Consider the following 12,240-nt stretch of genomic DNA (forward strand, 5'->3'; position numbering starts at 1 on the left):
TTTTGAGTAAAAGTGCTGTTTATTCAACAGACAGACAAACCAATTATTAACTCTATTCTTTATTAACTCTACAATGTTGGTCACCCTGATGGAGTCCCACATGTTATTGCACCAACCAGCTCCCACTCTTGGTCATGGCGTTATATCAATAAGGCACAAACAACACGATATAGATACTACAATCTCCAAACAAAACAATACAATATAAGGCCCATGTTAACATACAGCAGGTAGGCATGTTAGAAAATATATAAACTATTTTCAGGAATCTAGTGAGGCCCAATCAGCGGCCTATACCCTATACATCATCATATACATGCAGTGGAGATAACAAAGTATTCTTACTATGTCCCAAAATGCTGGTAAACATGCCAGGGACAGAAACATTTATTGTTTTTAATCATAAAATGCAAAATGTTATGATTAATTCAACACAGTGTTGTTACAATAAACTCACAAGAGAAGCTTTTCCATTTTTGGGACTGTAACTAACTTTGAACCCATGTTAAAAAGTTATAAGTGATATAATAAGGTATAAAAAAGTTCATTGTCCTGAATGTGTGTTCAGTATACATCACGTTATGTACATTTGTAACTCCAACAGCCTATATTCTTCATAAGCAATGCTATATAGTACAATATTTTATTATATGCTTTCAAAAATCACTCACTATATAGAAATAATGTCGAAAAAGGCTTCATAAATGCCTCATCGGAGATGCTAAATTATTGTACATTTTTAGATTCTCGGAGAAATACAGGAATTAATAAAATTTCACAGCCTAGATCAGTTGAATACATTTACAAACACATCAAGGTCCATCATTCTTTTTTAAGGAACAGTCGTAAAGTCATGGTGATTTAAATAAAAAGAAAAAATCTGCACCATTCAACATTTCCCCCACCCACTTAAAACGTTTCTTACCTACTGTTGGAATCTAGATATAGATAGTAACAGTCATGCTGATTATTGTATGGAATTGTGTGCGCTATCTATATACAAACTTAATATATAAATATATAGATGCACAGCAAACTGCAAATAGAGCATGCTTGTAAAAAGTATACAGTAGTATTACATTGGATGTCAACATTGCAGTAGTGATCTTACATGAATTAAGTGGAGCAGTGCCGCAACCTAGCCAGCAGATGGTGCTGTGGTTCAAAAAGAAACATCTCTTGGTACTTGAATAGAATATGTAAATATTCAAATTGAAGGTTGTGAGACTGATTATTTTTACTCTACTTTTGGTGTGTTGTTGCAATAGTAATCTTGCATGGCCCAATTATGACACCACATAAATTCCGCCTAGCAACTCGTGTGTATACCAAACTGTGACATGACTAATTTCTTTCTCTGTTCCTCTGCCCGCTCGCAAAAGGTAATTGTGGCTCACAAAGCACACAAATATGCAACCTTCATTTTTATCCCATATTGCTGCAGCGCTGCCTAAAAAAATGACCATACAAATATGCAATATTTTGTATTATATTGGGGCCACAAAAAAAATCGGAGACTTTGAAAGTCAGAAATCTATGCCAATAAAATCGTACATTTATGAGAAAAAAATTATAAAATGAGAATAAAGTCATACATTTACGAGAATTTTTAAAAAATATTATGAGAATAAAGTTGGAAATGCACGAGAAAAAAATCTTCATATCATGAGAATGAAGTAATAAATTTCTGAGAAAAAAAATCGTAATATTATGAGAATATAGTCGGAAATGTACGAGGAAAAAGTGTTGATATTACGTGAATAAAGTCATAAATTTACAAGAAAAAAAAGTATTGATATTACGAGAATGATAATGTGCTCAACTGCTCCGTTTTGCTGCCATGTTATAAATAAAAGCTTGCCTCAAGCAAGAGGAAAGATGACATTCTTCTCGTAAATTTACAACTTTATTCCTGTGAAATTTAAGACTTTATTCTCGGAATGTTACGTGTTTTTTTACGAGAATAAAGTCGTAAATTGAAGAGGATAAAATTGTAAATTTATGACTTCATACATGTGAGTTTTTTCTTCAAAATGTACAGACTTTATGTTAGGACATTGTTATTGTAAATTTACATCTTTATTCTTGTAACATTTAAGTTTTTTGTCATAAATTTACGACTTTGTCAAAATCTCAGATTATTATTAATCTCAATGTGGCACTAATACTCCGCCATACCACTGCAATACACCTACACCAGCTCGCTAGCTCATTGTGCCCCACAAAATCTGCCTAGCAACAGGTGACCATTCAGATATGTGACCTAACCAATGATTTCCTTTGTTGCTGCCGCCTGCTACCTAGTTAACTGAGCCCCGCAAATTCTGCTTAGCAACAGCTGATGACCAGCAAATACATGACACGGTAGCTGATTACAGACCGAGATCAGACATGTGTGCATCTTTTTGGGAGTCAGAAATGTAGATTTATAACTTAGGACAGATCAGGCCCCAATAACAGCATGCTGTTTCACATGCTCCACAATTATTGGAATACATTTAAAAAGAAAAAAAACAAACATAAAAGGTGCTGCCATGGTTACAGCCAGTGCATCGTTCGGTCTCTTTCCTGCCCTTTTCCTCCATCATCCTGCACCCTAATGCGAATGTTGTGCAGCAAAATGCCCTCATGCCATCTATGCTGGCAATGGCACTTTCTGTAAACAACAGGTTGTTAAAAAAAAAACATGGAGTGGCATGGAGTCAACGTATATGAAATAGAAGACATGTGACATTGCGAATGGGGCACTTGTCACACAGATGTCTAATCTTCCATGCAACACTTAGCATCTCAGTCTGTCCTGTAGATACTTAACCACTACACCGAGAGTAAAGTTGATAGCGTGTGAACCAGCTAACTCTATTGTCCGCAGCAGTCATGGGGGCAATATTTTTTTTTTTTACACAAGAAATATGGGCCTGTGCTTAAAGTTTGACCCTAAAGGTGAAATAACACAATGGGGAGCACTTTTCAACTCTTGAACTTTGGCCTCTTTGATTGGCTGTGTTGCCTGTGTAAAAGGCACAGGCGGATTTATTGTTACGTCTGTTGCAGCGGGATCTCTGTGTGAAAGTGGTAACATTTTCATTTAGAACTATTTTAAATATAAACGATATTTGTGTGCTGGCAGTGTCTAATGTTATGGTGAAACATTCTTTCACATCATTTTGGGGAGAATGAAATGTGAAACGTCATTATTGCACGACGAACCTGAGCATACTACAACTTCAACTTACTTCTGAACTCATTTTCAACCAGTCTAGCTGATTAACTCAGTATTCGTAAGAAACAACTAGAAAATATGAGCTATAAAGAGGCAAAGAGAGTGGAGTATTCTCCCCGAAAGAGGAGAATGTTCTAGTATTGTTTTAGCTTAGCTGCGGTGGTCAGTTTCCTTCATGGTTGTTAAGTCTACAAGCCTTGTGGTGACGGCAATGTGGTATCGGGAAGGCGCTCTCGAATCCAGCTGGTCACCTCCTTCAGTACGGACTCCACCACATCAGGCAAGTCGTGGTGAAGAGCATGGTAGCCGCCTTCGTACACCTGGCGGGGGACCACGCACGTTAGAGTAACAAAAAACGGTCCATAAGCACACAAACAGCGTTCCCACCTTGAGTTTCTTATCCGAACTGGGAGCTTTTTCGAACATCATCTTGGAGCCTCGGATGTCGCAGAGCTTGTCGGCGTCACCATGCAGCAGCAGGAAGGGCCAGCTGACGGATGTGATGGCCCTCTCGATGCGAGCCGCCGCCCCCATCAGTTGCATGCCGAACGATATGCGGAGACCACCGTGGAAGTTCAGCTCGTCCGTGTCGTAGGCCTCCACCTTCAAAAACATGAACAGACTCCGTCAACCTATTTATTTACTCCTATAAAAATAATCCATCACAGCTGTCTCCGGGCGTGAGGCGGGGTACACCCTGGACTGGTGGCCAACCAATCACAGGGCACATATAAACAAACAACCATTCACACTCACATTCATACCTATGGACAATTTGGAGTCGCCAATTAACCTAGCATGTTTTTGGAATGTGGGAGGAAACCGGAGTACCCGGAGAAAACCCACGCATGCACGGGGAGAACATGCAAACTCCACACAGAGATGGCCGAGGGTGGAATTGAACCCTGGTCTCCTAGCTGTGAGGTCTGCGCGCTAACCACTAGACCGCCGTGCTGCTCAAATCAAATCAACTTTATTGTAGACAGAATTAAAAACAGTTACCACAATTAAAAGGAAAAACAATTACAAAGAAAGCCCCTCCCTCCCACCATCCATACTAGACACACACACACACACACACAATCACACACAGTAGGGAGACATGGCATGGCACTGAGGGTCAAGGAAACGCCACCTTTGGGGCCGTCCACACTGGGAGAAGCCGCAGGCCGTGCCATCGGGGGACCAGCACCCGGGTCCCCCGATTCCGACAGACGTGCGTACCCCCACATTAAAGGGAGGAACCCCCAGCCAGCCGGGTCGAAGGGACCCAAGGATGGCACCCCCTCAACAGACCCGACACAGCCCCCAGTGTGGAGGACCCCCCTGAGGAAACACTGGAGTTAAAAGCTAAAGACTAAGAGCATAAAATAGGACTTTAGGATGTGGGAGGATGTGGGTGTGGCCTACATGCTAACCACTCGCCCACAGAGCTGAGTTCCTCGTTTCTTTTAATGCACCATCCTCTTTGAAGTTTAGGTAAATAAATGTCCGGCTATAATTAGAGCATTTACAGTAGGATGACGGACTTCACTGTGTAATGCGGGGGTCAGGGTGGTCTCTTCCTTTCTGTAGGTCACACAGGTCCACAGGACACAGAAATGACCCCCCAAACCACAGGAGACCTTCTCAAATCCATTGTGTTCCAATGTCCGTGTACTTGTCATTGCTGCAAGAGACAACAATTCGTCTGGCTTGTCGTCTTGTTTATGTCCCACCTGCTTCTTGTCCCGTGAGACCCATTTGGACTCAATGGAACCGAGAGTCAAGCTAGGTAGCATATGGTTCAGAATCTTGGCCAGGAAAACCTGCAGACAGTGAATAAACAACAACAAAACAAAGAAATGATTCAATGCATTTGCAGTATTTTTAACAGGCCCATGAGGGATGTGCAGACTGGGAGAACACGTTTTTTTTTAACCTGAGTTAAACTGTTTCTCGTTTTTTTTTCACACCTCATAATGTTATTTTAGCACAACTGAATAAGACAGCAACATAGTCAGTACTGTGAAAAACAGATTACAATGAACATAAATCTTACTGAGAATGGAAAATAAGGCATACCTTGAAGGGCGTGGCTGAGTCTGGGTTCATTTGGACCATCGGGGCAATCAGAACCACTCCAGCAAAATCAGTAGGTCTCTCGCAGGCAACGAGGATGGATATTGCTCCACCCTGTGTACAAAAAAAAAAAACCTATCCTGAAAAAGCCACAGTAGTGGATATTAAACTCAACTGTCACAGACTATCATAAAGTACAGGAAAAAACAGATAACTGGTAACTTAATGGTGAATTAAGCAAGGCAAAATGGATCTGGTGTTGCCTTATTGCATTGTGGAGGGGTTTATGCAGCTTTCAGACCACCTTTATACTGATGTTGCACTGTGATACTAAAAGATAGAACCGCTCTGTGATTATTAAGGATGCCCTGGAGCCTAATAATACCCCCCTTCATCTATTCTTCATGGTGTAATCTTACTTTTACCTTCTGTTTATCTCCTATATTTGACTGTTTTAAAGCCTTCAACCGTCTTTACCATTGACTCCCATCGTCGGAAGTCTATTAGAATCTTAATAAGTTCCATCATATCAAAGTCACCATCAACTTTGCAAGGCAGTTGAATGGCACAAATACAAATTTACAACCCTGCAAAAGCACGGACTCCCTATAGAGCAGCTACACACCCTATAAGCCGCTATAACTGACCAGAAAGCTTTCTAGATCTTCCAGATTCTGTACTTCTTCTGCAGTGTTTCCATGGACTTCTTACGTCCGTCCCAAACGGTCTGTTTAATTTACTCCACCCCTGGCCCTCCGCTAGGTACGAACACTGTGCTGTGATTGGTCACACGCCCAAGCACTCCCGAGGACTTCCGGATACGTAGCTTCGCGCTTACTGAGTGCAGGCATTCTGCAGGCCATATAAGGATGTCCGGGTCGCATTGATTTCAGTTGGAGTGTGCAGAGGCATCCAAAACGTCTTTCAGGGCTCACTTCAAAATGCACAAACCTCATTGTCTGACAATTTGGCATTGCTTAACTCAGAATACCACATTATAACAACATTTATAGGTCCGAAAAGTGGAAAGACCACAGTTTTTTGTTTTTTTTTTCAAGGAAACTGCACTTTTTTGGGGGGGGATTTTTCTCATTATTCACAATGACACATGAATAGAAGTCCGGGTAATTCTTAAAATGACCAAAATAACGCAAAACACTCGTAAGCATTACATGTTGTCAGGAATGGGCCTGTTACTACATAGCCTGTATATAAAACCATAAAACGTGTTTGGCTTATTCATTCATTCATTCATTTTCTACCGCTTATCCTCACAAGGGTCACGGGGAATGCTGGAGCCTATCCCAGCTGTCTTCAGGCAAGAGGCGGGGTACACCCTGGACTGGTCGCCAGCCAATCACAGGGGACATATAGACAAACAACCATTCACACTCACATTCATACCTATGGACAATTTGGAGTCGCCAATTAACCTAGCATGTTTTTGGAATGTGTGAGGAAACCGGAGTACCCGGAGAAAACCCACGCATGCACGGGGAGAACATGCAAACTCCACACAGAGATGGCCGAGGGTGGAATTGAACTCGGGTCAAGTTTGACAATGATAATTCGATTTATTTACAAAACACCACATCACAACAATTTATTTACCTCAAGGCACTTCACGCATGAAGGTCACAAATGAAAACAGAGAACCAACTGAAACGACTCCATAGTATTGTATTATCATTCATAATTCATAATCTGACTCACTTCTGGTTGCAGATTTTCTCCAAAAAGTGAAAAAATACAAGAAGTGCAGTGGAAAAGCAGCCAAAGAATACAATCTATGATTTAAGCATTTGACTCCCCTGACGGCCATCGTGACATGCAAGGATTTACAATATTGCCTCCCCCATGAAATTTAAACAATGCATATGATGTATGCACCTGCAACGTGGGCTAAAAATGGCTCAGGGACTGGACTTTGGACTTTTTGGCACTCAATAAACAGCCTTTCATATTCTTATTCATATAACCCAGCATGTGTTTCATTGAATATCACATGAAATACTTGCATAGAGCGGTATGAAATGAGGCGAAAAAGCCATATTGAGCATAGCATTTGGGGAGTTAAATATGGAACAAAGACTGTGATTGAAAGAGACAGCCAGATGATAAGAGCCTCCACTGTGACAGACAGGAAAGGAAGTTCTCTAATAAGAGTGGGAAGCAAAGTAGGTGAGAGGTTCTGATGAGCAGTGGGAAAACGACTGAGAGGCCAACAGGATCATAAAACAATCCGGCTTTTGTTGAGGTGGGTGGGAATTTCCATCCTGCTGTGTGTTTTTTTTTCTTCTTCTTCTTTTTTGCAGCGCTTGGTCTATAGAGAATTGGAGCAATGTAAAGAGAGCCACAGGATACAAGGGATACACCCATGGTGAGATGGAGAGCTATGGCAGTCCTCGTTGATTGACACCATTATGGTTTTATGTAGGTGCAAACATCTCCAGCTCTCTCCTTCTAGACACTAATTGGCTGCAACTTTTGTTTATGTGAGTCTTTGTCACTTGTATGAATATTCATCAGGCTGGGCTGCCAGTGACAAGCTTGCTCTCTCTCTCTCTCTCAGTGAAAAGAGCAGCTAAGTAGTTCTCGCCAGAAATTCTCACTTGGTAAAGATGCAGGCAGCAAACACTCACAGGTCTGCTTGCTTGCATGCCAATCACTGAAAACACAAACACATGCACGCACACACACAATATGGTTCATGGAAAAGCCTTGCGTGCTGGCTGATCAATAGGTGACAAGATCAGAATGATTAACGGGTATGGGAATTGCCATTCCTACTTGAATGAGCCATTTTTACATGTGTTTGAACGTGTCTTCTGAATGCTTTATATTTGTATTATTGGCCACTTAACCATTTTTATGCTTGAAAATTTTTAATTTAGACCATGAATGTAAAATTTGTTTTTTACTAATAACAAGCCATAGTTAACCACAAGACAGGTATCATTTTACAAGTTCTCCCTGCTCTTCCTATTGTTTAGTCCCTGCCATTTCCTCCTGTGCTTTTTTCTGTCCATATTGTGGCAGGAGGCGGTGGCATTGAGCACACCAGTAGGGGCATACCAGTGGGGGCACACCTGTGGGGCACACCAGGGTTGCACACCTATGAGGGCACACCTGTGGAGGCACACCCGTTAGGGCACACCAGTAGGGGCACACCTGTGGGGGCACACCTGTGGGGGCACACCTGTTGGGCCCACCTGTGGGGGCACACCTGTTGGGGTACACCTGTGGGGGCACATCAGTGGGGGCACACCTGTGGGGGCACACCTGATGGGGTACACCTGTGGGGGCACACCTGTTGGGGGCACACCTGTTGGGGTACACCTGTGGGGGCACACCTGTGGGGGTACACCAGTGGGGGCACACCTGTAGGGGCACACCAGTGGGAGCACACCTGTGGGGGCACACCTGTGGGGGCACACCAGTGGGGGCACACCTGTGGGGCACACCTGTGAGGGCACGCCTGTGGGGCACGCCTGTGAGGGCACAACTGTGAGGGCACAACTGTGAGGGCACAACTGTGGGGGCACACCAGTGGGGGCACACCAGTGGTAGATTGCTGCTTTGCTACTTAGGCTCAGTGCTGACAGCACAGCAATGCTGTATTGTATTGTACTGTATTCAGCCATTTATTCTTCTAGTGGCAACTAGGGCTGGGTGATATGAATCAAAAACTCATATCCCGATATATTTAGGTTGAATATCAAATATATGATATATGTATCTCGATCCATTGATCATTTTCAGCAGGTTTTTATAATATAATATTATATAATAATAATAATTAAGATACCGCAATGAATAAACACAATAAACAGTGTTGTGGATAAAACATGTTAATTTCAGCCTATTTAACCAACATGACACCTCATTAAACTCATGCAAAATACCTGACATTTGCATTGGATTTGCACAACCTCGTGGCTTTCAGCTTTTTAGGTTCTTCTGTATATACGCTACTATTTGCTCTGTACCACTATTACTGTATGCATTACTCTGTCATACTACTGTCTCTTGTTTGTAAGCGGTCAACAAAGCTGGGACACCCCACGCTTGTTTGCTCATGTATAGTCATGTTTGCTCGCTGTAATACATATACAGTGCGGTTCTCCACCTGCTTTCAATGAGAAGTTCCTTAACTGAAGTGAATAGCAGCCGTGTGAGGCAAAATCCCATCAGCGTTATCTCTGCAAACATTCTGCTGAACTCCACAGGTGTTTTTTCATTGTCCTCTATTGTGTGCGTCATATTGATGAAAAGAAATCCATCCAACAAGTCTGAGATAACAGTAACAGGATACAGAGCATAGACAAACAGTTGGAAGCTGGAAGAATATGAAGCCTGTTATTAAAACACTGCAGCAACAATGAAGTCGCCTTGAATATGGCCTGGTCAACTTTGGTTTCAAAGGAATGGGATTGAAATGCGGAAAACTGAAGCAAGACTGGTTGCAATGCCATGAGTAAACTTGGATATACTTTAGATCAGGGGTCTCAAACTCAATTTACCTGGGGGCCACCGGAGCTAGGTTCTGGGTGAAGCCAGGCCGCATCAGGTTTTAAAAAAAAAAACCCAAAACGCATTTATCAAAAACTGGAAAAAAAATCAATAAAAAAACTATCTTCAATGGTTTTGCTTCTGCTATACCCTACACTTTTTCAGTACTTTGGTTCCGGTTTTCCACACCAAAATATCTGATAAAACATTCCACTGTTCTCAAATATCTTAATTTTTATTTTTCTATACACAAAATATTAAAATAAATAAATAAACAAATTAAGAATAAAGACAATAAATCAATCAATCAGTAATAAATAAGTAAAACAATAATAAAACTTATAAAAATAAGAAAAACGTCAGAAACCACATAGAGTTGGTAGAGAAATTATTTTTTTCAGATTCAAATGTACAGTACTAACAGTTATTTAACCTTTAACATGAACATTAATGAAACTTAATAATTTTACCCAATTAGCAAGTTAGCATCGTACTCAGTTCCATCTGGGAGCAGCGTCATAACTTTAACAACATGTTTGATGAGATGCTTTATCTTGACGTGTATTTTCCGTTTTATTCCAAATCATTTCCTGCATTTATTTGTACCCAGCGTCATAAGCCTTTAGCTTCATTGCTAATCCAAATCAAAACAGGGCGGGGTAACAGGGTAGGGTAACAGTATGGGCGGGGCAAAATTATGTTAATTGTGTCCGGTGTGCACACAGCTTTAAGCTGTCATTTCAACATTAAACTTTGGTATCAAGGTGGGGGCCTCAAACTAGCATCTTGCGTGCCGCATTTGGCCCACGGGCCGCAAGTTTGAGACCACTGCTTTAGATATACCCCACTAAAGTGTAGAAAAAACATGCCCCTTACCATGGAATGGCCCACAATGAATACTGGCAGGTCAGGGTGACGAGACCTCATCAGGTCGATGTGTTGCAATGAGTCTCGGATGTAGACCTGGAAGTCCTTGATGTTCATCCTGTCTCCTTCACTCTGACCGTGGCCGACTGCGGCGGCAAAAAAAACCAAGGCAAGTCAGTATCATTTTTGTAGCACCAATTCCCAGACGTCATATGTCAACGCACATGTGAAGACTCGTCATGAGCTTTGGTGACTGAGGCAAGGAAACACCTCTTAAAAGGGAAGAGGCTAATTTTTCCAGACGTTGAAAGGAAAACGGACAATGCTATTCAGGACTGACGACTGTGCATCTCTGAAGAAAAAGTCTCATATGAGCTTTGTTTATTTGCAGGGATTGCCATTACCAAAAACAAACAAACAAAAAACATACCCGTCAATTAATGGGGGCACTATACTATATGGTACATATGCACTGAAAAGTGTGCACACGGACCTGTATGAAGGTATGTGTGCATGCATACATGGTAGAGAGGCACATGCAGCAGAAGAAACTGAGGGGTGATGCCGGTTGCCATGGCAACCAGTGATCCAGTTACACCAGCGAGCTCACATTCTCATCACATGCATCTGACACCTTCTTCATCTTGTGTGCTTTTAATGCGTACAACGCTCCGTACGTCAATACGCACCAATCAATATCAATCTGCAGCTGCAGTGATTACCGATTATTTTCTACTTGCAGACCTCGATGAAAAATGCGCTTTTGTTTTGTAGTGCGTGCATGCTGCAGGCTTTAATAAATGATGTTGCTTGACAGTGAAATAGAAAAGGGAAGTTAGGTTTGACAGGCTTTCAATAAAAAGGTTAACAGTATTTTCTTCTCCGAGTGTGAGTGGGCATTATTCGTTATGATAATGACATGACATTCTTTTCCAGTATCATAGCAACGTCACCATAAAGTTGTTTTCGGTCGAATTTGCTATTGTTTGAGACTGCACGGTGTACGAGTGGTTAGCACGTAGGCCTCACAGCTAAGAGACATGAGTTCAATTCCACCCCCATCTCTGTGTGGGTTTTCTCCGGTTACTCCGGTTTCCTCCCACATTCCAAAAACATGCTAGGTTAATTGGCGACTCCAAATTGTCCATAGGTATGAATGTGAGTGTGAATGGTTGTTTGTCTATATGTGCCCTGTGTTTGGCTGGCCACCAGTCCAGGGTGTACCCTGCCTCTCACCCTAAGGAGTGCGGGGATAGGCTCCAGCACCCCCGCAACCCTTGTGAGGATAAGCGGTATAAAATGAATGAATGAATGCTATTGTTTGAGCTTTCGTGAACAGACATGCTCAAAAAGTGGAGTCATGTGACATTTATGGACCAAAAAAAAAATATTCATGCTAGCAATGTTTTTTTAAGCGCAACCATGCCAAAGATGGCTAAAATTATCAAATGCAAATACACCGACAGTCAATGGAAAGTTTGAGGTAGAAATGTAAGCATATTTCTACTTGTAAAAGGGTTGTAATTATACCTTGTGGATTTATTATTGACTGCTCGGGTACTCATGCGCTCCGGTAG

General features: G+C 41.8%; 1 protein-coding gene across 6 annotated transcripts in view; it reads right to left on the reverse strand.

Moving 5' to 3' along the window:
* Positions 1-12,240, reverse strand: part of mgll (monoglyceride lipase) — a 21,799-nt gene continuing 9,559 nt past the window's right edge. For all 6 annotated transcript variants that reach the window (XM_058084788.1, XM_058084786.1, XM_058084785.1 and 3 more), the window contains 5 exons: positions 10,673-10,809; positions 5,288-5,398; positions 4,942-5,031; positions 3,611-3,826; positions 1-3,543 (listed from right to left, as the gene is read on the reverse strand). In XM_058084788.1, coding sequence (XP_057940771.1) covers positions 3,412-3,543; positions 3,611-3,826; positions 4,942-5,031; positions 5,288-5,398; positions 10,673-10,809 — 686 coding nt within the window. In that variant the 3' untranslated portion in view covers positions 1-3,411. The remainder of the gene's footprint in view (positions 3,544-3,610; positions 3,827-4,941; positions 5,032-5,287; positions 5,399-10,672; positions 10,810-12,240) is intronic.

Source organism: Doryrhamphus excisus, chromosome 10 (assembly GCF_030265055.1).
Source record: "Doryrhamphus excisus isolate RoL2022-K1 chromosome 10, RoL_Dexc_1.0, whole genome shotgun sequence".
NCBI classification, from domain to species: domain Eukaryota; kingdom Metazoa; phylum Chordata; class Actinopteri; order Syngnathiformes; family Syngnathidae; genus Doryrhamphus; species Doryrhamphus excisus.